This window comes from Strix aluco, chromosome 2 (assembly GCF_031877795.1).
Source record: "Strix aluco isolate bStrAlu1 chromosome 2, bStrAlu1.hap1, whole genome shotgun sequence".
Lineage (NCBI taxonomy): Eukaryota > Metazoa > Chordata > Aves > Strigiformes > Strigidae > Strix > Strix aluco.
Window position 1 is genome coordinate 130,338,309 of NC_133932.1, and position 26,058 is coordinate 130,364,366.

The 26,058-nt window shown below is 37.5% G+C and overlaps 1 protein-coding gene across 30 annotated transcripts in view; it reads right to left on the reverse strand.

The window, feature by feature from the left end:
• The window catches only part of DLG2 (discs large MAGUK scaffold protein 2), a 1,053,560-nt gene that overhangs the window by 251,282 nt on the left and 776,220 nt on the right, over window positions 1-26,058 (reverse strand). For 26 of the 30 annotated variants that reach the window (XM_074816343.1, XM_074816342.1, XM_074816341.1 and 23 more), the window contains one exon: window positions 24,546-24,701. The exons of the other annotated variants lie outside the window; for them this stretch is intronic. In XM_074816343.1, coding sequence (XP_074672444.1) covers window positions 24,546-24,701 — 156 coding nt within the window. The remainder of the gene's footprint in view (window positions 1-24,545; window positions 24,702-26,058) is intronic. 30 annotated transcript variants of the gene reach the window in all.

Genomic DNA, 26,058 nt, shown 5'->3' on the forward strand with positions numbered 1-26,058 from the left:
AAGAGGATATTCATCCCCTTCAGAAAATCAGATGTGTAACATCTCAGCAGAAGGGCAAGGTACCCAGGAGTCACTAATCACTCTCCTCAGCCACTTGAGAATTTGTGTCGTGCCATCACATCTGCTTGGCAGTTACCCTCACACAGTATTATTATGGCTGGGGCAAGAAGCAGCATATCAACCAAAGGATTATCCAGACAGGCTGTCAAAAGGAGAATATTCAGAAGGAAGAGCAGATTCTTGGGAAAACAGAACACATTTCAATGGTGGAGTGAAAAAAAAGACAACTAGAATGGCAGTATTATTTTATATCAGATGCTCTATTAAGTAATGTAATCCCATAACAAGTATGAATTAAAGTAGTAATTTCAATTCAGTATTCTCCTGAAATTATCAAAACACTCAAGCACTAGATGTCATCAGTATCCCTCACTGGAATGACTACCTAGTTATGCAGAGCTGTGCAAGGAATCTTATACCTCACTCCTTCCAAGCGAGGGGCTCAGCTATTGGCAATATTCCACTCACTAGAAACCCTTTTCCAATCCTAGGTATTTGTGACAGAGTTCAAATGAGTCCTTGGCTTTTTTCATGAAAGTAATTCGTAACTGGTGATATGAAAACTCATTTTTTGTGTCATAATTACAAAAATCAAGTCTGATGCTCAGTACAAGCCTATGCCTTTTAAAGTATCATCGTGAATACAATGACAGCTGAAAATCAAACCCGCAGTTTAATCACTGTTTGACATAACTGGCTATCCAGTTGGAGACAGATAACAGTCTGATATCACTCCTGACTTATTTAAAAGATAGAGCTCCTGGTAGCTTCTGTCAAAGTGGCAGAACAGGCAGAAAGAAGCCGTTTCCATCACACGCTTAACACACTTGTGCATGTGTCAATGTTTTGTGTAGCACAAAAGAAAATAAAACTTCTGAGTTACTGCCACCAACATTCTCTATCATGAATGCCTAAGCATAGACATTTACATCCCTATTGAGATATCTAGGCAAGCAGCATATTTTTACACACAGATCTAAGTATTCCAAGTTCGACATTTGAGCATATAAAAATGCTACCCTTTCTCTAAAATGATACAGAACAAATGTCTCAATAGTTTTAATAATATAAGGTAATAATATTTCAGTATACTACTCAGTACATTGTTAATTACTAAAAATAGAGCAGCATGGTGTTAACATATTTTTTTTAAAAATGTTTATTATGAAAATAGTATCAGTAAGTATTACAGTAACAAGAAGGTGAGTAGCCAGTCTCCTTAGTTTTAATTCTGTCCTAGCCAAAGGATGCTCTGAAGACACTTCTGCTGTGTGGGTGATGCTGAAACTGGAGGCAGCATGATAAACCCTTCTTTCTCTATAGGGACCACATGAACTTTGCCTTCCCTTCAGAAATGACACTTTCACCAATACACAGTGTCCCAGTGAAACCCCTATGTGGAATGAAACAATCACATCAGGGAAATATTTATTGTGTTTTAAACTTCTATAATGCCATTTGGCAACTAAAAATAAGGACAAAACAGCATTAAAGGATCAGACTGCATGACACTCAAATCAGAGTTCATCCCAAAGACTGCCTATTGCATTGAGGGTGGAAGACAGAAGGTTATTACAATCTAAAATTTCTCCTGGTCTCTTTTACTCATATAAAAACAATAAACACTGTCTTTACTCACAGAGCACTAGAAAAGTCATCAGCTTTCCTCTCCCAATCCACCTCTTACCAACAAAGAACAGTTGTCCTCTATTTGATATAGCCCTGATTTAGGAAACCTTTGGTTTTCATATATCTTTGCTTTGACAAGTCAAAACTGACAGCATAAAAGTCATTATTTGCTTCCTAAATCAATTGACCTGCATCTTCTCATAAAGAAGCAGTGATGCAGCGAGCGGCACAGGCTGGATAGAGACCTCCCTGAACACTGGTTTTGGAGCAGCACTCCCGAGGTCCCAATTCTGAAACTGCCTCACAGAAGAAAAGTATACAAGTTGCATTTGTCTATTTGTATGCTCTGTGCAGAAAAAAACGACCAAACAGAAAAAAACCCCTCAGAACTAGAGCTCCGAGTTATTCCTTGCTATTCACAATACTAAAAGAAAAAAGATTGATAAATACAACACTGAAAAAGTTCCACTGGAGACAGTGAAGGGAACACTAACACTGGTTTTATGATGTATTCTCAGCACGTTGTTTCTTATGTCAAGGATTGAAGGTAGCAGTGCAGTTGTTTATAAAGCTTCTAAGCCTTTGCTTTGATGGATGTAGGAGTTTAAGAAGGCAACACGCTTTAATTCCATTAATGTGGAGTTTTAATTCAGCTCAGTGAAGTGAAACCAGCTTTTCCCGATGCTGCCAACAGCTAAACTTCTAAGTTAAATGAGTTTTTGCTCTCCTGTGGGATTAATTAGAAGACCAGAGAGTGCTTTTTTGGTATTAATTTTATCTCGGCTACAAACAGCTTGATAATATCCAGTACTGACAGTTACTGACCCATATTAGAAGTGTCAAACTAACCAGTCTCCCATCAGCAGTAAACAGGAAACTTCAGAGAATAGGACATTCAACCCTGCTACTTTCAGATCACCCTTAGGCAACAAAGCCAAACATGAGATCTAACACTGTCTTCATGCACAGGCAGATTCAGTGAGGATTTCTGGAGTGACTTAGCAGTCACAACTCCTTTTTTAAAATGGCATCTGTACATATACTCTACAAATAGCATTGCTAGGCTAAATACCTACTCAGTGGAAAACAGAAAAGAAACAAAGGATTCGGCTGTCACTCTGCCTACAAATATGTAGAATAAGGACCACACTACATCTGTGGTCAGGTTCTCTGGAGCAATTTCATGTGCACAAGTAAAGTAAACAAGGTTGCTGACCTTTCCTCTCTCCCTCCCTTCATTCCTTCCTCCCTTCCTCCCTCCCTCCCCCTCCCTGCCCCGCAAAAGTATCCACAAAGAAGTGGTTAGCCACATTCCACAACTTAAAAATATTTGAGTTATTGGAGCCCTAAATTAGCATCATATAGCAATAAGGAAGAATGCAAGGTGAAACTGTGACTTGAGGAATGCTTCAGCTCCTGGAATAAAGTTAATTATCCGCCTTTGTTAGCAGTGCAACTAAGTCAGCAGCTATCTTCAAAGTGGTGAAACATCCACTGACTTCAAGTCTGCTGCCTTACAGCCGAGGTAATTGCAGGAGATAATGATGAGCTTTAAAATATAAGAAGTATGCTTATCTGAGAAGGAATTGTTGTTTTAGTTTGAAATATAATATCTAAAACAGCTGAAAAAGTTTGGAATTATGTGAGGGGAACTGAAAATAATTAGGAATGCTGTGACACGACTAGAGTGGAGAGGATACACTGTTGATGAAGTTTCACATGTAGTCTAATGTTGTGTGCAGGGTAAATACAGATTTAACACAGTAGTATGAAGAACACAACATTGAGCAAACTAGGCATACCGAGTGAAAGCGATAAAGAAAAAATACCGTGACAAACCAATACAAAATTAAGTGGAACAAATTTTAGGAAACATGAGACCTGTTTTAATGTCTCAGACACGGTACCTTGCTCTTTCAGAGGTTATTCTGTTCTAGATGTCACTGTTAGGTACTGATTTCTGTTACAACATACATTTTTTTTATTTTGCTGAAATTCCTCCCTTTCATCCCATCCTTCCTCTAATTCATTACGTTTCTTGATCATATCTTCTCCTCATACTTTGGACGGACTTGGGTTTTTAGAAGTGGGATGCCTAAATTTCCACGGCATTCCAAGACATTCTGTTACTGTTAAAAAAAGTAAATCTCAATTCTTCCTACTAGTCTCTCAGTTGTACTATTATTATTGTTGTTGATATTATTTATATTACTATAATGAATATAAGGAATGATAAAGCTCCATCTGGGAGCTAGAATACTCCCTGATGAAGTTAGTTTGACAATTATACCAGCTGAGGAGTGAGGTTGACATGTCAAAATATTTGCAACAAGTGAAAAAAAAATGTAGGTATGTAGGAAAAAAAAAAAAGGAGAACGGTAGAAGAAAGAAGATCTCACCTTCTCAGTTGCTTAAGCATCTCGGCTGTAAATGGTCCATGAACAAAACAACTGAGTTTGGCTCTAATTACAGTTGTGGAAGAGGATGTAATGCTACTTTCATGAATTTAAATAGGGATTGTTTGTTTAGGAATGACAGAAAACTTTCTGACACACTCTGCATGGCCTCCGAATTACCAACACCTTGTGGCACCCTGGTACCAGCATCTAATACAATGCTGAGTTTTCAGTTCCTCGTGGAGAAAGCCACTGCCACCACCTCCCTACTCTCTGCCATGGTGCTTATGTAATTCAACATCATCCAAGGTTTTTTTGCCATGCTGCTACACTCAAATGCCATACCTCATTTACTGTTTGCTACCACTCCTAATTCTCTTCCGGTGTTAGTGCTTTCCAATCATTACCATTCCAATGAATCGAACAGGGCATAAGAGAATTGGAGATGGTTTGATTTCTACGTGACAGGACAACAAGCGTTCTTGCTGCCTAAAATGAAATCAGCTTCACCAAAGGAAAACACATGCTATAGTACAGAAAAATGTCTTCATCAGTCAGGTCTTCTGTAATGCAATAGAAAGAAAGACGTACTTCAGAAAAAAACTTCTATTAAGGATGTCTGGAGAAACTAAATAGAATATGTCGAAACAGTTCAAAGGCAGAGTGCCAAAGCGTGTGGTATTATATGGTAGGAAGGAGTCATTCAGCTTCTCACTCATTTTCTGTATATGTATTATGTTTGTCCGGCAAGGTTTTGGTAGCAGGGGGCTACAGGGGTGGCTCCTGTGAGAAGCTGCTAGAAGCTTCCCCCATGTCCGATGGAGCCAATGCCAGCCGGCTGCAAGACAGATCCACCGCTGGCCAAGGCTGAGACCATCAGTGATGGTGGTAGCACCTCTGGGATAACATATTTAAGAAGGGGGAAAAAAAGCCTGCACAGCTGCAGCTGGGGAGAGGAGTGAGAATATGTGAGAGGAACAACTCTGCAGCCACCCAGGTCAGTGAAGAAGGAGGGGCAGGAGGTGCTCCAGGAGAGCCAGAGCAGAGATTCCCCTGCAGTCCGTGGTGCAGCCCATGGTGAGGCAGCTGTGCCCTGCACCCATGGAGGTCCACAGGGGAGCAGAGACCCACCTGCAGACCATGGGGGACCCCACGCTGGAGCAGGGGGATGCACCCAAAGGAGGCTGTGACCCCGTGGGAAGTCCACGCTGGAGCAGGCTCCTGGCAGGACCTGTGGGCCCGTGGGGGACCCACGCTGGAGCAGTTCATGAAGAGCTGCAGCCCATGAGAAGGACTCATGTTGGAGAAGTTCATGGAGGACTGTCTGCTGTGGGAGAGACCCCACGCTGGAGCAGGGGAAGAGTGTGAGGAGTCCTCCCCCCAAGGAGGAAGGAGTGGCAGAGACAACTTGGGATGAACTAACCACAACCCCCATTTTCCATCCCCCTGTGCCACTTGGGGGAACAAGGTAGAGAAACTGGGAGTAAAGTTGAGCCTGGGAAGAAGGGAGGGGTGGGGAGAAGGTGTTTTAAGATTTGGTTTTATTTCTTATTACCCTACTCTGATTTGATTGGCAATAAATTAAATTAATTTCTCTGAGTCGAGTCTGTTTTGCCCATGATGGTAACTGGTGAGTGCTTATCTCAACCCATGAGCCTTCCTTCTCTCCTCTGTCCAGTTGAAGAGGTGAGTGATAGAGCAGCTTCATGGGCACCTGGTGTCCAATATTTTTCCTATTAAAAATGGAAAGCAATAATACTTGCATACATACATGTATAGTCTTTCTTTGGGTATTGATGCAAGTGATAAGAGTAGGAAACATAAATTTTCAAGTAGAAACTTAGATTCCCTGATTTTCAGCCACTCTGCTGGCCTACTCTCCTTTCTATTGCACACAGCTGGTATAACTGCATTTACACCCAGCACCAAGAGATGCAGATGGTGGCCCAGGGCCACCACAGCTGAGCCTCTGCTGCAGGGCACTTGCTGAGTGGGCTGTGCAGGGACTATGTAGCACAACTTCCATCAGTAGATGATTTGTGGCAACTGCAATATGCAGCACTCATCAGTGTCCCGTAACACCACTTTTGATGTATTTCTAGAGCTGTGCATTGCTTCTGTAATGAAACATATTTATTGCACACAAAGCTTACTAGGTTTCTGTGCAAGAAACAACACAAGTATCTGCACCAAAATCCCTTTCCAGTTTAAACAAATGTTGAAAGATGTTACCAAGGACTTGAAAAATGGGTCCACTTTTAAGCAACTTTGAATGGCAAAACTTAGATAGAACTCAAGGAATATCTCAAAAGTTTGAGGAAAACTCATATAGGCACAATAGGAAGAATTATATAAGATTTGCAGTCCAAAAATACCAAATTGCACATCATACATGTATTTACCAGCTGTATTGTTGGGGAAAAAAAAAAAGACATGAGTAGGGAAGTTTTCTGGTAAGGAAATTGCTACTATTGTCTAAAGAAAAAGCTTCTCTAATTTGTAGTCTGTGAATACAGCATAAATTCTGAAATACTGTAAATTAGTAAATTGTTCATAATGACACTAACAGCCAGTAAGACCTTGAATTTCAGAAAGTGTTAAAACCAGATTTTTAGATTAACTGGTTTATTATTGTCAATAGAACTGGATGAAGTGGATTATTTTTGTTGAAATTCAATTTCATAGGAGATATATATTCAATAGGAGGATAAGAAAACAAAGAGTTAAACAGACAGTAGAGAAATCTGGGAAGACCTCGCATTTTCATGTACTTTTCCACCACAGTCCATAGAAGTTAATTTAAAGTTATGAATACCACTTATAAGACTGCTGAGAGTTCCCTTCAGGAATCAGAGACCTAACTCCAATTCACGATACAAAAAAAAAGAAAGTATAGTGTGATTTTAACACAGAACTCTGTCAGAGCAATCTTACCATTAACAAAATGGACAGAGATTATGTCTTAATGGTTACAGTGATCTTGCAATACTTCATTTAATGCCTAGAACAGTTTAGCTTTGCTTTCTCTTCTCAAGGGAGGGTTGACTTTCTTTGCACTGAAGATGACACTTGAAAAATAATTCATAGGACTTTTATACTGCATCTGCTTCTTTTTTAAAGAGTAGGGAAATCACAGATAAATAAGCCTAATGACAGAGCTCAAATAACTGAAAACCATTAAACTAATTTGCAAAGTTTCTATCCATCTCCATCCAAAGAAAAACAAGCACATAAAATTCTTTTCATGGTACAGTCATTGCACTGAATTTTACTCATTCAAGATAAAGCATATGGATAACAACAATTAATTAAAGTGATTTAAAACAGCAATGAAAAACTGTCTGATGCCAAACCATACTATGCCATTAACAAACATTTCTATATCCCATGAGATTCTGTATCATTATATTTGCACAATAAAAACATTCCTACAGAAATTTAAGTTTTAATATTGTTTCTGCATACGACCAAGTTCATTTCCTCTGTACTTACTAACTCTCATGTGTGCACTGCAGTGAATTACACTGTCAAGGTGAAACAGCCAGAAAAGGAGTGTATTCAGCTTCCACAGAAGTGGTTCAACAAAACAAAAAGAATGATCACAACAGAAAGAACATTAATTTACAATTACGATCTAAAATCTATCAGAACAGCACACTTTATATTGCAGTTGCTCCTGATACAATGTTTACTGCACCTGTGTGATACCTTCTGATAATGTTATCCCTCCCATTTGGATATACATTATCTCTACGCACACTAGGAATATGGGTTGAATATTTGTCTTTTTTAACAGACCAGAGGTGAGAATGTAATCCTACATAAGGTGCTATTTAGTCTCACTTGCTCTGTCATTCAAATCAGCCCAGCATGCATGTGTGCATGTGCAGCTATACCAAACACAAAACCAAAAATCCTAGAGAAACACACAGAGAAAAGCAAAAAGTAGAAATAATGTAACGCACATAAACAAATGACATCCCAACAGAATACATACAAACAGCAGTGAATGGTAATTTGAAAATGCATCATGAATGCATTGTCAAAATGAAAGATGAATAGTGAAGAAATTCAACAGCTTAAACTCTTCTGTTTCTTTTCTAATCTATACGAACCATGATTCTTGGATCTTTTTGATTTGATAGAAGTTGGACTTAGCATTTCATGGGAAACATTCAGTGTTTCACACTATGAGGTCTAAGAATTAACTAGATTAAAAAAAAATTAAAAATCTTTTAATTTTTCTCATTCTGGGGTTACTCTCAGTGGGAGTCTCAGGCATAAGCATCTCCCATAGTAGATCACTGTAATATTGTCCAAACACATTTGTGATTAATTTTGCCTGTCTTTGATTATAGGCCATATATTGGATTAGATAAATGATGGGGTAGATAGATTTATATGTTCCATTATGTCAATCCTTATATCCCTGACATATAAACCACCGTTTATTTAAAGATGCTTGTTAAATTCAGTCTTTGAAGAGAAATTTAGCTATTCAGGAAAGAACAGTGACAGGAATTTAGGAAGGAATTTTCTCTAAGCTTGTGGTAGTCATTAAGGTGAATTGTTTAGCTACAAACTTAATAGACACATCATTTGAGTAAAACATTGGAAACTCATTTTAAAAGATTTGCAAAATTAGCAAGCATGCATACATGACTGAGCTGATAAAACAGTCAATTTGAGATCCTTTTGGAAACAGATTTAATGTCATTAAGATACTTAATAGTGTAAATCCTGGACAACAGCCTGAGTTTCCTTCATTAAACTCTTCAAATATTTCTTGTAGGTTAGGGAACATTTCTTATAATTACAATCTGGTAATCAGTCAGTCAACAAACCCAAGGTTCTTGGGTTATTTCAAGTTACTTTAGTGTGAAGGGTGAAGGAGCTGCCATGCTGCTTCTACTCAGCTTTCATTTATTAGATAAAGAGCTTTATCTAGAGCTAAATCTCTCTTTGCTGCTTTCAACTAATGATTTCTCTCTGTAAGCACCTTTGTAATTTGGTTCTCAAATATTTTGGCCAGAACCACTTGTGCTAGGTACAGTGAGAGAAAAAACACTGCTGTTTAAGAGAAAACATGAATAACATACAGACAGGGAAGCACAAGGAAGCATGAATCAATCAATAAAAATGGTCACAGTTGGATTTATACCAGTAACTCATCCAATCTTAACTGGGACCAAAACCAGAATTCCATTGTCATTTAGCACTGTAAAAAGAAATAGCCACGCAAGGAAGCTATTTTTGGAGATGGGAATCTTGTGTCCATATTTATTCTGTGCACATGAACTGAGCTAGCATTGCAGCTTTTTGCTTCAGTTCTCCATGCGTTATTTTTGAGGACAAAGCAGTTCTGCTGAAAACCTATGAATACCCTGCAATCAATGAACACTTCACATATGAAGTATGGATTACTCAGATGATACAAAAAAAACTGATGGAGGATAAGCCCATGCATTGGATGGTCATCCACATTTTCAAATCTTGCATTTGCAAGATTGGCAGGAAATTCCATAGCAATAGGCTCTTTAGAGTTCCTTTGATACACTATTTTATTCCAAGTTATGCCTCTTGTCCAACTTCTCAGGGATGACTACTACAGAAAATATCTGTTTAACTAACTGTATTTTTATCCAGTGGAATTCTCCAAATACTGCTGGGCAAACATACATGAGAAACCCAAAGAAGTTTCTTTCACTCATCAGTTACTTCTGGATATAAAATGCAAGTTAAAAGTTAAGTGGAACAGTTTGATTGCTGTTTTTTCTCTTGGCCTGGAGACATTCTACACCTCTGAGGCATCTAAATTCATTTAAATTTGCATCTTATTATTAAACCTATGACATCTACTGTAGCTGCAGAATCCTTTTATATACCAATCAGACATTGCTACACATCAGTCCCAAACACTAACCCTTCCCTTTCAATGCAAATGCAGAATGTATAAATCAGTGGTGGAAAAGATTAATTATTTCAATTTATGTATTTCACAGATGACAATCCAGACCCATTAAATATCTTACAGTAAATTTTACACTATGTACACCTCTGATTGAGAACAGAGGTAAAACAGCCAGTATTTTACAGAAGAAAATATAAATTTCTTCCTGTATCACAGTTCATCTTGTTCTCTACTTAGAGACTGGTTTAAGCCTTGAGAGATGAAATGCTAATACCCTTTAAAAATTTTTATTAGGACCTATTTTAATTCACTTTGCTTTTTCTTGTTAGAAATATAAAGTCGCTTTACAATACTACCAAATTCTTGCATATTGGTTAATCAACCTGTGAATCAACATTCCCAAATCAAATGGCAGCTTCCATTTTTATCCAGCAATTTATTTTACAAGTCAATTGAAGCTATCTCAAATCTTCAAAATGATAATTACACTGATTTAAATTCATATCTGTGCTACTAAAATTTGAATTTGCCCTACATATTCTTGATTTGTGTGCTTTGTTTGTTGATGCTTTTGGCAAGTGAGTCTGAAACTTCTCACCCTCACTGTGGACTTCCTTTAGGACCTTAGTAAAGCCATTTGCTCTCTCCGTTCACCTGTCTCTAAAATACCAAAGATAAAAGAGATGTCCAGACTCTTACAGTGATGGGAGCAATATTAAGGTAGACAAGACTAAAATTAATTTGTGCTATTCACCGTTTCTGTGGGCAAGCTGAAGAAAACCTATCATTTCCTAAGTTGCATCGATGTTTCATTTCTGTTAGTTGACACTAATAAGCTGATTTTTCATTGTGAAGTGGTAACGCAAATAATAGCAGAATTGGAAAATTTAAACATGAAAACAGGAAAGGTTGACGTGGACAAAATTATATAAATCTGATGTGAGAAAAAATAGAGTATATTCTATCCTACTGAAGATCTAATTTACATTAACTTTTACAAAAATCACCTCTCTTATAGTGGTGATTACTAAAAACTACAATTTTATATGGCAGCATTTTGTTTTAAGGTTTATTTCTCAGCAATGGTCCATGCTGCTTGATTTATTTAGGTCAACAGCAAATAGATTTACTGTTCCAGTCATTTAAGAATTTATTTTCCATGTGATGCTATTCTTTATGAAGAATACCCAGTAGTAAATGCAAATAGATTGTGGCTTTTTGAGAAACAGTGTTTGAGATGCTACAAAGCATGATGTCATATGATTTGGAAGGTAGCCTCGACATAAAAGTATGAACCTGCTTATAGTATTATGTTGCCATGTTTATTCTTGGATTACCCAAGCTCCAACAAAGCCAGTGTAATTCTCCTTCTAACTTCACTGAGATATGATTTGGCTTTGGTATTGTACTGATCTTCCTTTGTGGACTAATCCCACTTTTGTCAAAAGAGAAAACTCTACCCTTCTTGTCATTAATTCAAAGCACTATGGTATTGTACAAGATTGTATCAGAAAAAAAAAAGGAAAGACAAGGAAAAGAAATAGGCTGAACAAGATTACAGTGTTCTGATCACTGCCACTATAGTCTGGATCTTGTATTTTTGGTTCCAAAGCACAACCTTTCAGTACCCTAGGCTGAAGGACCCAGTTCTGTAATCCATGGCATACCAACACGAATGCTAATTGTGTAATTGAGGTATCTGGGAAAGCAGGCAAAATCCATTAGGAAAAATAAACTAAAATTTCCATCTGGAATAAATTTCCCTCTTTGCATATTTCTCTTTCTAATTGCTGTACACAAACCAACAAGGAGAAGTTTCAATCATCTGAGCCTCAAGATTCTAAACAGCACCTGTGATTTCAACAATGCTCATGAATTCATTGCCTACTTAGATGTCTTTGTAAAACAGGACTTTTAAAACACATTCACTGAAGTACTATAATATAAAAAATGGTTGTAAAGTCTTGATATGAAAAATTAACAACCTTCACTCATACTGCTGAATCTGAAATGTCAAAAGCAAATTCTCTTCTGCATGGTTCAATGACAGTATTATGTGGGTTTGTATCCTAACCAAACCTGTTTGACTTCTGCTTCTAAGCAAGCCTGTGTAGCCACACACTTGCCATAGATACTACAGAAGTACTCCTACCTGCAACACTTACTCACTGTACCCTGAACAGGCTAAGAGTTCTGATTACAGCTTATTCAGTCTTCATCAGATCAGCAACTGAACTATCCACACACATTGCTGATTATACCCAAGTCAACTATCAATCGATGTGGGCATTTATGGGAAGCAGGTTAGACTGCTCCATCAGCTAACCTAACTTGTCTAGAACCAGCTCAGGAGTATATGAATGGTCTTGCATTGGGCTGCGCAGATGCACACTACTATCAATGAGTAGCAGCAAGTGACATTTGGTTTCTGTACTGCGTACTCCCCCCATGTGGGCTTCAGTGCATTTCAGGTGTTCTCTTTACATGGTGTAATACATTATGATGGTTTCAGGCTGCTTTTCAGGAAAGTCTGTCTTAAGGCTACAGTCATTGCTATTCAGAATTCAGATGTTAGAAATCAGTGTAATCAAATCAAAAGCAATTTGTGATGTGCAAAACCATATATACAAGTGTACTCTCACATTGTAGTGTTATGTTCTTTTCCCTGCTCCCCACTTCAGCAGTGTAGTGATTTCAACAGCATAAAAGCAAGAACTATAATGATCCTCAAAAGATACAGCAAGCAACTCCAATTATCTATGGAATGATTCATTTTCTGCATGGAGTATGGAAGAAATTGTCTATGCATCTCCCTGGAGACTGTAATGTTTCTGTTCCAGTATTTCCTTAACAATATTGAAATTTTCATTTTGAAAGTCAAACTAAATCTTCCTCTTCTTCCCTTTGTCAGCTAAAAAAATGTATTTTAATATCTTGTCACTTCCACTGACCTTGCTTTTTATGCAGTAACAGTAGTGGTTTTATGCACTATAAGCATTATTTAAAATCAGATAAGCTAGCTGCTTCTAGTGCTATACTTTAAAAATGAAATAAGAACCTTTTAAAGAATAAATTGTTTAAGATCCCAAAACATTAACAAATTCTACATGCAAACTTACAATGACAACTTAACTAAATTTAGGTTCAACTAAAAAAGGTCAGTTGCATAACTAGACTTCCACAAAATTCACGGATTTTAGATCTTGTAACTCCTTCTGCACAACGGTGTGTTTTTTAATTTTCTTTCTTAGCAAAACAAAAAAACCCTTTTTCCAGTGATTTCATATTGACAGCAGTTTATAATGACTATGGCTTACAATGAACTCCTACGTCAGTTTGCCCTACTATTGCAAATTGGCACTGAATATCTCTGCATACATACATATGCTTTATCAATGGCAGTTTTTTCTCGTCCTTTTCAATGTTTCCTATCAAAACCTCAAGTTCAGGATTTTGCATTTCTCTTGTATTTGTGAGTAACAAGCATCCCGCTTTCTGCCCTCCCTTTTCTGTGGTCCCCCCCCTGTGCCAAAGTACTACTTCTCAGAGTAGTATAGTATAAATGATCTTACTCTTAAGAAATTATAGTGAAGTACAGTAACTGTATAACTTCTAACTGTCAAAATTTTAATTCTGAATCTTCCCCCTTCACTTTTTCAGTTACAAAACAAAGTGTCAGTATTTTCAATCTCCCAAGGATTTTGGTGCAGCTCCTCCAAGGCAGCAGTAGGGAAGGCACCCTCTCTTGTGGGGATATTGATAATCAGTAAATCCAGAATAGCTTTCATTTGTTGTGTTGTGTTTTTAAAATCACATTTGGGAAAAATTTTGGATGCAAGTATTGAGACAATATAGTGATAAGATAGGTGAGCTCCCTAGTGATAAGATAGGTGAGAACAGCTCCCAGTAATAAAATAATGTTCTTAAACACTTCTGTCTTCCTGTATAGTAAGGCTGTGTTATTTCCCACAGGCACACAGACTTTTAAAACATTGAACTAACACATGAAAATATGACAGTGCTTATGCAAATTCACCAAAGAAACTATGGAGTTGGAAGAGAAACTGACTGCAAATAGGCACAACCCTAGTCCACCGGGATAACATAAATTATCTTTCCAACTCCTAACGTATATTCTGAACTGAAGTGGAATCTATAAAAGAACTTAAAAACATGAAGTCATATTTAGATCTCACTGCAGGTTACATCATTAAAGTTAAGTCTACAAGGAAAAAAAGCAACCAAACAAACCATTTTTAAGTAATCACCAGATAATTTTGCTCGTCAAACACATAGCACCTCCAACCATCCGAGAAACACAGTAATAGCTTTAAAATATTCTTTGTGAAGGACTGAGCTACTATTTCTCACACCAAATAGCGAAGTGGGAAAATACAGAAACAAGTCAACTAGAGTGATATTGCTTGAATTAGGAATTAAAAGGGGGCTGGTAAATAGCTCTAGCAAGTCCATACTCAGACTTCTTTCTGTTTGAAAGGTGAAGAGATGGAAAATTCCATATCCAAACTCGGATACAGAGCAAAAGTGTCCTGGATGGCAAAGTAACCACATGCCAAACTATGCATTTTAAGCAGAGATTCTTGCCTATATATCTCTGGCCTGTACTAGTAGCTCACATTTCACTTTCAAATGTAATTTAGGTACTTCCAAATCTGTATTTTATTGGAAATCAGTTGCACTTTGACCCATGAGATTATCTGAAAGCTCATCTTGCATTTTACAAGAGTCAATTTTCTCCCTAGGCTAGTGAATCACTCAGTAATTTTAAAAAATGTTATTCAGTATCTTCTGTGTCTCTTAATCATAAACACTTATAGCCATATTTACATGAAAAATAATTTAAATCAGTAAGAAAAAAAGTTCAGCAGCCCTCTCTACACCACAATGAAAGCTTAATCTAAAATAAGAATGCTATTTATTCAAAGCCCAGATGGTATTTAAAAGCATCTCACTAACTGTAACACATGTACATAAATGTACTATGTAGGTAAAGGGGAGTTTCGTTCCCCATATTTTTTTGTTTTCCTCTCTGCTCTCTTCCCTGCTTTCATAAACCCCTTGTAGCATTTGTGTTGGAAGACTAAATCAGGGAACAGCGTACAACCTCCCAGGCTTATGTTGAGACTTTCAGTCCAACTCAAATATAGATAAGCATCTTTGAGGATTATGGTTACCATTTCTTGTATCACACTGAAGTCTCTGCAAACAGATGGTTCCAGTCATACAGTCAATATTTTTAAAGAGCAACAAATGCTTTTTTGAAATAGGAAATGTAATGAGTACTGATCAATAAATATTTCTGCAGTAATACGAGAAAAATATAAACATTTAGTTAGATTTTTCCTAATCATGGTGGTATGTCCTTTTAAAAACAAATAAATGGCAGAAGAATCTGATTCCAATGTTTTAGCCTTTGGCTACTGAAATCAATTTTCCCTTTACTATGGGAAATAATTATTACCCTCATAGACCCATAAAGGTACAGGTTATGTTCTGATAGTGAGAAAAAAATCTGAAGAGGAAAACAAAAATTTCTAGAAGTTTTAGAGCAGACCCATCACATCAGGAGGTTTTTTTTATCTTAGCATTTTGCGTTTCTGACTGTTCCATTAATTATTATTTTATGGGGGGTGTGTGTGTGTGTGAAACTAGATGATCTTTAAGGTCCCTTCCAACCCAAACCGTTCCATGATTCTATGATTATACTTTTTTGTACAGAAGTAGTAAAGTGCTGTGAAATTGGCAACGACAAGAGATGAGGATCTAGTTTAAACAGCTCATCCAGTTTTGCCACACCTTCCACAGCAGTGTCTTCAAATAGGCTTGCAGCATCACTGGCCTAGCACAGACTCAGCAGAGTGCTACCTCCTGACTTCCATATCACAAGCATATCTTTAGACATATCCTGTTCAAAGTCAGACCTTCGTGACTTGGCAAAACTAACAGAAATGGACATAATTGCAAGTATCCACATATAGGGTTTATGTCAACAATAATACATGGTGATAATTAAATACAAAATAATCTGGGGGCCTGAGTCAGCACTATGTTACTCCAGTGGGATAACTGTAGTGTAAAACAAGACTAGCACAGGGCTGAGGTAGGTTCATTATTACTGTTGTTATAATTCTCTCACATTTCCATGACAAATTATACTGCTATAATTAGAGGTCCCACCTGCTTTCCATGATGCCTCTTATCACTCCACTTGGTACTAATGATCACTCTTTTTTACGCAGTGCAGAAAATCATACATATCTGAACCTGTTGGAAATCTCTTTTAACTCCAAGGGCTGCTGTGGTGTCTGTGGATGCGTGTCACGTATTTCACAATTGTACAAAATTGAAAGAAAGTCTTAATTTACCAAGGTCATCCAAACTGTCAGTAGTACAGGCAAATTTCTCAGTTCCCAGCTCTTTGCTCTAACCCGTAAGCTTTCTTGCTCTTTTGTGCACAGCTACAACCCTGAAAATTATTCTTCCCCCAATAGGTACAGCATAGGTAGCCACAGGGTAGCTTTATTTACCCAGTCTGCACAGTAATATTTCATTTCTAAGCTCAAAGAACTCTCTCAGGGTAAAAAAGAGTAATTTGTTCTCCAGGTTAAATCTATACTTGGTTTTTCTGATGAGGCGAGAGTCTAGCAATTACTGTGACAGGTGGAGTGATGATTTTTATGATGTGGAAACTTGTCCACAGGAATGAAACTGAAATCTCCAAGCCTATTTGTATCAGCCTTTAGACAGTTGTCAGGTAATAATTGTCATTAACTTTCGTTACTGTGGACAAGATTTGAATTAGTGAATGGCTCCATTAGCTTGTTACTGTAGCATTCCTATGCAGAGTGACACTTCCTGTCAAATATTTTGTCATTTATTCTGAATACACTTGAACCAGATATGGAACCAATATTAAAAATGTGGGTTTAAATTTCTCCCAACACTCAGGAGCATTTGAACATTATGTCTGCAGTTTTAGTGCTCTGTTGCTTTGGAAGAACTGTTTCAAGGGGATTTTCAGAGACCAGAACAAGATGTTTGAGAGGGCGCTTACATATACTGAAAATAAACAATAACATGTCTCACAGAAACGACCGTTTCAAACAACAAGGTAACTGTGTGGACTTAGTTATGAACTGACTGGATTTTCATGAGAAAATCTGAAGCATCACTCCTACCTTGTATCTAGCCAGTAACTGCTGTAGCCAGCTTTAGGTGGTGAATGGTATCCTCTGAAGCAGACATCAGGCAAAACTTCAATTCTGAGGGTCATTGTCCACCTCACCCTCCCCATACTGGATGACTGATTGCCCTGGCCAAAATCCTCAGGCAGGAACTGGTTAAAAGTGGCCTGATATCTTTCTAGTCTCCTGGTTCCAGTTTTCATCATTAGTCCAAAAAAGACAGAGGAACTGGCATCTGATACTTTGGGAGTGCTTCATGTGACTTAGAGACTGAATTTCAGAGCTTGTTTATAGGCGTGGAAAAGAAGGAGACATCTTTCCTTTGTTCCCAAATGTCTCTCTGTAGCTCTGTTTGTAATCATAACAGCACGAACATTTTAATATTAGTGATTTACAGATGTTTTCTTACTGAGAACTGGTATTTTTTTCTTCTCTAAAGACACAGTAAAGAAAATACTGCTACTTAACTAAACTGAGTTAATATTTCTGTCCAGTTTATGAGCTAAGAATATACAGTTTAATATCCATGGGTGCAGAATACAAACAAAAGAGGATCTGTAGCACAAGAAAGCATGGTATCTCTGAAAATCAAACCGTATATTCCAAAAATACAAAACATTTCCCAAATGACAGAACAGAATAATTTTTCCTTAATTTTTTCTTTAAAAATTTTATTCTATTTTGTTTAATGATATTAGTTATCCTTCCAATATAACTGAGTAACAAGATTATTTTACTGATAGATAAAGCAAAGCAAATAGAATTAAGTGATTTGCTCAACTAAAGAGAATCAGTCAGCAGCACAACTGGAAATAAAGCCCAGCAGCATTAACCTGAAGCATCCCATCTTAACCTGAAAGGCATCTGTAACTTTACATAATTACACACTTGAACTGTAGAGATTTTATGTCTTTACAGGTTAAGATTCTCCTGCAATTATCTCTCCGAGTTCTTAAAAGGAGCATCTTCCTAATAATTTTAATTAATAGTGTCCAAAATAGAAGACTCCTCATTAAAAAAAAGATCATAAGAGAATCTATAGGAATGTTTGTGCTTATTAGGGTCAGAGATTCAGCCATGCAAAATAACATGAAAGCTGAGTCTGACAGGCAGCATAATTTTTCTTTCATTAGCTATAACAGTTATATGACTGGATCATTTACTTGAAGAGAATACTTGAGTCAGGATTAAAAAGAAATTATAGGAAACTGTTCCAGTTCAGACTTTTTAATTTGTTAATTGAAAGTGATAAGGAAAATCCACAATTAATTTGTATAATTTCCAAAAGATCCTAAATAATTTAAAGGCCTCAGGAGTCTGATTCACAAGCAGGGACAATCTACACTGAGATGCTGCATCTGAGTTGTAGACAGTTAATCAACACAGTTTATGCTGATTTTGTTTTGCCATATAATCTATGACTATAAAATATTGCAGTTCTGCAGCTGCTTTCAGAAGCAGCACAATCCAGTCAAGCATAAATGGTATGTAATTGTATGCATCTGGGCTGCATCTTGTCAACCACTGCAATGTGTGTTCCTGCATGTGAGTCAAGGTCTCCAAGCTTATTTTTAGAAAGGTCTAGCTGCCAGAGTTAAAGAAGCACTTAAATCGCTATAGATGTTGTTTAGGGAGTGAAGGCCATAGTACTTACATACTTAATTCTCACTGAAATCAGCAATAACAAGATGCTTCAATCCCCATCTATATGAACATCAGTACCCAAGCCAGCCTCTGAGATGACCAGTTTAATCTCTTAAATTGCTTAGGGGTTGCTATATGCTCTGTGCCTCTGAATGCTTAAAATTGTTTATCGATATGCCTTAATATCACTTCTCAAAACAAAAAGTCACAGGGTTCATTTTTTTAAACACCGCCTTATGGTTTTAGGGAGCTACTTTATCAAAAGTTATTTTAACCAAGTATCTTTTATTTTCTAAAGACGTTTTTTCTTTGTGACTGGAGGATTAATTTGTTTCCATTGACACTGAACAAGATGAACCCCAGTATTGACTATTTTGCTGTTCAAAAATCCACAGAAAGAACTGTGTACTTACTCCCTTCCACTGTCTTTAAGCAGTGCTACTTAGTAGTGCTAGTTTACCATATATAAGCTTGCTGTTTGTGGTTGGATTATATAAAATGCAGATCAGTTCAGAAGTTGATTCCAAGATGTTAAAATATGAAAAAGTAGAAATATGCTCCAATCCCGATTTTAAATATTTAAGTATTTAAATCCATTTGCTGAAACATACTTATTATCAGTTTTGTAATTATTATTTGAAATTTTCACAAAAAATATGTAAATGATTACAACTAAACAGTTAAAGTTCGTTTTAAATTCAAGAAAGGTGGTTGTGTTTATGTGGGGCAAGTTGAAGACTTAATTTCATATCATTGCTTTTTACTGCTTGTTTGATAGGTCCCATTTTCAGGTTGCCAGGCATTTCAAAAAACTCAAAATATGGCTAGATGTGTTTTGGGAGATATAATTCCAATATTAAACACATGGGATTGAAAAGGGGACGATGAGTACTCCTGTGCAATGTGAATTTCAATAAAGATGACAAGAGCCTCCCTGGAAGGCAGCCACACACAAGTACAGTCCTATGCATCATTTTGACAACAAGCTCGCTCCCAGCAGGTTATTGTGAAGAAAAAGGCTGCGCAGATATTAGCAAATGAGAAAGGACACTATAGTAATGACTACCAGAGGCCCTCCATTCAAACCCTTTCCAAGTGCAGTTACCTTAACTTCCTGCTAGATCAGTGAAAAGCGGTCAGCACCTTCTCAGCTGTCCCTTCATGGCCTATAGAGGGATTCCAGGGATCCCTAAAATTAAGTGAGGTGCCCACAAGCAGTAGTCCTTAGTGGTGCAGACATACGCTAGTCTGATTGCAGAGGCTTCTGGAACGTAGTGACCCTCATGTGCTTACGAGGCACAGGTGCAGGAGTTCAGCCACATGTTGGAAGTAGCATCGCGCATCAATTATTAAGATTCTTGACATTATATTCTCCTTACCCGTATGTCCTGCTTACACTTCAGCACACTTTTATTTGTGGAGCTCTTAAGTGTTACACAATGCTCAGTTACCTTTGAATACCTATGCAAATGGCATGCTGTTTTCTGCAAAAGACTCTGCTCTAGAGCCCTGTGCCTATATTATCTTCTCTCCCTAATCCCCATTGGTGGGAAAGTAGTGGTGGTCCCAAGAACTGATGTCATTAATCTACTTCATCAAATACCTTAAAATCATTTTTATGTTATTAAACAGTAACACCAATTGCCATTAGTAATAGGATGCTATTGTCTCAGACAGAATTAGTTTTCAAAGCTCCATGAGATCATTGTTAAACTTCTTTTAGAGACTGGGAAACAAAGCACAAAATCATTAACTACCTTGCCTAAAACTGCAGATCACAGTGTCAGCCAGAACTGGGGCTGGCTTCAAGAAACTAATCTTGATTTTAAAAGCAAGCCAAATACTTTCAATCCAGGCACCCAAGCACCAGAAGGAGGATCTGCAAGTTTAAAAAAGCTAGACTAAACATGAACAAATTTTTCACTTCTTTTTATTTTCCTGGGAGGAGTCATGTTCCCAAGCTTTTCTCCAATGACTACAAAGTTTGAAATCCTACCCTTAGTTCCTTCCCCTACATGTATTCAAAAATATTGATGCAATCACATGATCAAAGGCTGAAAAGCAAATACCTACGGAAAAAAAAAAAATCACACAAACCAACAATATCAGGGCTGCCCTTTAGCAAAAACTGCTGGCAAGTAGAGTGCCAAAAAGATTTCAGTAAAGACAGGGAAGTTAGATCTGGGCAAAATGGAAGCATTTTTTAAGTGTATCTATGTAGTGGTGAATGTAATGAAGTTCTCTGTGCAAAGACTGAGAACACAACATTTTGTGTTACATAATGCAGAAACAAAGTCTCGTGTTTGTAGAAAGAGTGGTACATCTATGAGCTGTGATTTCCTTTCTCTGCCAATAATCTTCTAATTGTACACATAATTGTCAATAATGACAGAGGCCAGAACATGAATACTCTGCACCCGTTCCCATGTGGTGCTCTCAAAGGAAAACTTACTATTCCAAAATTCTCTCTCTACTCCCGCCTTCAATGGGATAGATTTTCAGCTGTTGCACACTGACGTAGCCCTGGTAATATCAATTCACGTGAACTGATAATTCGATAAAAAAAAAATTACTTCTATCCTAAAATGGGAGTATATTGTTCTAGACCTCCAAATCTCCCAGGAGGTAAGACAGGCCACCACAAAAGCAAGGGTTGTAAACTTGAATTTACTATAGACAAATAAGGCTTTGCCCTATGAATTCTCTTTGCCTATCAAGTTAATGAGCCTTGATAAAGCAATCGTCTGAGGAGTAGCTGACAAATTATCTGAAGCAGCAATTTGAAAGGTGTTGGCTGGCTTACAACCATTTCAATTGGGAGAACGTGGCATCATGTTCCTCTTCCTCTGGAAGAGTTTTTGTCAAACCAAATTTCTTGCAGTTCAGCAGCAGATTCTCCATACTGGAGTACACAGATATGACAATGACTGCAGTTACCAAAACAAGCAAATAATCCCTATCCCTTCCTCCCCAAACTTGAAGCTGACAAATTCTGGGAAAAATTCTTTCTAGGGAGCCTGAAGGAAGACAGGGAGATAACTTTTATATTTGACTGGAGACCATGGAAGTGTATAATGTGGAGGAATAGGGCTTTGAGGAATTCAGGTGAGTAAAGAGAGATCTTTCAAAATATGTGATCAAAACTTGGAAGATTTTTTGTAGTACAATTTTCAATAGAGATGGTGGTATCACAGCAGCAGATTTAAAACAAGGTCTTTTTATGGATTAATTCTTCCAAATATTCAACGCAATACAGCCCTGAGATATACCACCTTTGTGAAATTTAGGGCTGTGTACAATGAACATTTCTGCAAAATTAGCCACTTTGATTAGGGTTAAAATGGGATTAATACTTTTCTAAAATCTGTTCTCCAACTGTGAATACCGACTCCATTTGGAAATCAAATCATGGTATATATTGGAAAGCTGTCACTTTCCTCACCAAAGGCATTTGGTGAAATTTTATTTCAAATGTCTTCCTCTACAGTCAACTATTCAAAGAGTCCTGTGGAGAAGATGACAGTATTTGAGAACATTGAAAACTGTCATATTTTCCATCTGAATATTATGTCACAGTGGGAAGGAAGTATAAATTATAGCAATCAGTTGCCTCTACCATAGCATGTAGCAGAGCATTGTGCAGAGCATTTAACCGTGAGTTGTGTCTTTTCTCGTCTTTTGTGTTCTTTTTGCAGTTTTTATTGGACTGTTGAAATAAACAAACTGATTAAATATACAGGGACTAGAGCTTAATTTTACATCAAAGTAGAATGAAGAGAAATGAAACCCTGTTCTTAAAGAGAATTGTAAACTGACACTCAGTAGAAAAAAATCCAGATTTTTAAGTCCTGATGTCAGGTCATCAAATATCTGAGGACCAAGTATTTAATCAATCACACAGTAAAGCAAAAGGATGTAGAGAATTATACTTTCAGGTCACAAAATGGCCTAGTTCTATGAGCTTTCCAGGGCTCCACCGATTATTGTCATCTGAGTGTCTGGTCTGCAGGAAGCAGCCTTAACAGATTCAGCCTTTTCCCCCAACCTATCTCCATAGTCCTGACAGTCAAGTCTATAGAGATTGACCATTTAGCAATGAATTGCATCTCTCTACGGTTAGCAAGCCACAATCTAATCCTCAGTGTTCCCAATACACAACTCCATGTCCCCAAAATCCCCTAGAACCCACTTGTTCAACTTTCTAGTTCAAGTTGGTGCCTTCCTTTCTAAACGGACCATTTTAAAACTTAGAGTCTCTTTATAACGATCTCTTCTGTTGTTTGGTTCTAACCACACAGAAGCACTGTGATGCTTACAGATAGATTACTCATATGTACGCTGTACCTAGAGACCTGAATTAATTTTACTATTTTTGGCTAGTTATTTCCTTTAAAATAATATTTGCAGAGAAATTAAAATATTGTAGATAGATCTGTTAATACCTGTCATCCTTCTGGAATTATTTATACCTTTATAAAACATTGACCTTACCAATGTTTTTCACCCAAACTTGCACTGGCCTGAACAGCTTAACTAATCACTTTGTCCAGTGATTAAGCACCTTTTTACAAATTCTAGAAGCTACACAGTTCTCATTCTAATAAAATGGCAGCTTTTGCATGGTCTTACCACATCTGTTGAACTCTTCACTTTGTCTTATTGCTTTTTTAATTTAGCTTTCTATTTCATAGCACTGCAATGCCTTTCACAGCTATTTTTTTAATACCTAGGTTTTTTTCCTGTTATTGTATCTTACACTAATCTACCATTTTCCATTCCACTTACACACTTCTACTCTTGTCTTCCCACATTACTCTTCATTGAAATGTGTTTTCTGTAGAAAATGTCTATGATCAAATCTTCAAATACAATTATTTTTCTTCTACTTTGAATATAAAAGATTGTAGGTTTTTTCCTGACAAAGGAAGCACTCAACATCTTCTTGAAAACTTGTGCCTAACTCTTCCTCTATCTCCAAAGTCTTGTTTGCAAATAGTTTACTACTATCCCAGTAGATTACAGAAGAATAGCTGTGTTATACTAGCATACAGTTTTGGACAGTAGTTTTCCTTTATTAAATATTTCTCAAGAGGGAATCACTGACAATATTTTATAGAAATGTCTTCCATTACTTCAGTTATGGAAATGTTCATCACTTCAGGTTTTACTGACTGTCCTCTCAGAGCACAGCCAGCCTAGGGAATGCTAAATTGTACATGTATTCTCAACCATGACTTAGTGAGGGAGGTGATTATTTTTTGCTCAATTTCTTCTGAATGGCTTAGGCAGCCACCCTATAAACCCAAAGATGCTCAGTGAACAAAGTATGCACAACACAGAAATAAAATGACTGAATCAAACCAAATTACTACAGGTTTCAGTGAGGTCTTAGTCAATTTCTATACTCACAGAGAAACAAATACTGAATTCAGTTGTAAAATGTGATACATACTATGTAACCTATTTTAGAGCACCATTCCAATGGATCAAAACATTGCCTGTGTTCATCACTGGATTTTGGATGACCAAAATTATATACCAAGGTAGCATATATCTTCCAGTGGTGCAGATGTGAAAGCATGGTTAAAAACAAGCACAAGCTGTAGAAAAAGATCTATGGTGAAGATGCAAACTATGAGATAAATCCAGTGATGTTCATGCACTCTAACAAAGGAGGTGAGGAAGAAGCGCATGCAGTACCTGGTGATCTCAGAGTCAGGGAGCAGGCCTACGTGGTAGTGGGGATAGGGAGCTGTAAGAAGGAAGCTTTTGTCACACTCGACAGGGGAATAGTGCCTAGGAGAAGGTGGTTTATCACACAGTTTGTTCACAGTGCTGTAAACAGGTTCAGGAGGCCTGGTGATACAGAGACAAGAGTAAAAGATCAGGTGTGTATTAGTGGCTGAGAATACAGAGAAAACACAGCAATCATTTTAAAAGCATGCATAGCAAATCTGTCAAGACCTTTTCAGTAGGGCTTTTCTGACAAGTAAAGTGTGCTGTTAAAGGAAAAATTAGAATTTGCTAACACAGTATTACGGCATACAAGCAACTGCATATAAAGATATACATAATACAAGTGGGCCATAAAACTGGCTTATGGGAAGTATGGCACTGAAAGGGAATATCTTATCTCTGAAGTTCAGTGATGAATTTTCCCATATGCTCTGCTTGTTGTTTTTTTTTATCTAACAACATTACTTCTGCACAGTTTTCTGTGATCTTAATTTTGAGCATAGAAGAAAATACGATAATTTTTAGCTGAAAAGGGGTATTTTTTACCCATTAATTTAATATAAAGGGGAAGTACATATTACTTGTTAATACAACATACTCCTGCTCCAATGAGCTGAGGGTTTGCAAGTAGAGCTGTGGTTGAAGTGAACCATATCCTATAATAACACCGATGGTAACAAACTGTGTAAGCAATTCATCTCAATGGCAGACAATTCATTTAATTTCAAGAGGTTTTGGCTCTCTTTTCAGATCCAACCTTCAAAATCTGATTACGCAGACATCTCAAACAGTTAACCTCGTTGACAAGGCTACTGCAGTTGCACTGCTGCTCCAAGTTACGGACAGCAGTCTGCGAAGCTAGATACGAAGAACAAGATCCAAAAACTGACACTGACCAGTCACCTAGCACTTCTCTCTTGCTGCCTAGAGGCCAACCACCTGGGAGAGGCAATACTTACCACAAACCTCACAGGGAGCCACCTGGGGAGGGGGGAGAAGGGGATGAAGCCTTTAGTACCAACCAGCCGGGGATCCACAGGAGACAACCAGCAAACCATTTTCAAAAAAATACACCACATAGTACATTTCCCGTCATGCAACTCCTCCAACTACTGCGTTGGCCCCAGCAGATACCTCTGGGCCTACTGGCAGAGTGAAACTTGACTCATAATTTCCTGAAGTTTCTGTTCTAAAGAGTGCCAAGACTCAACTGCTGTCATATCCTCGCTTCTGCCAGAAGATTTAGGGTACGCCACTGTCTTTAATCACAGAAATACAGTATTAGCTAGATGAAAATCTTATTTTAGAAGCCTGAAAATATCAAGAGGCCAAGCTGTTAATGAACTCTTTTTGTTCTTCTGGCTGCGCTGTGCCTCACATGGGTGTGGTTTTTGCTGTGACTTTCACAGGTACCAGAATTTATTACAGTCGTGGATGCACTGGCAGATACAGAGAACATATTTTCCTTTGTTGTTCG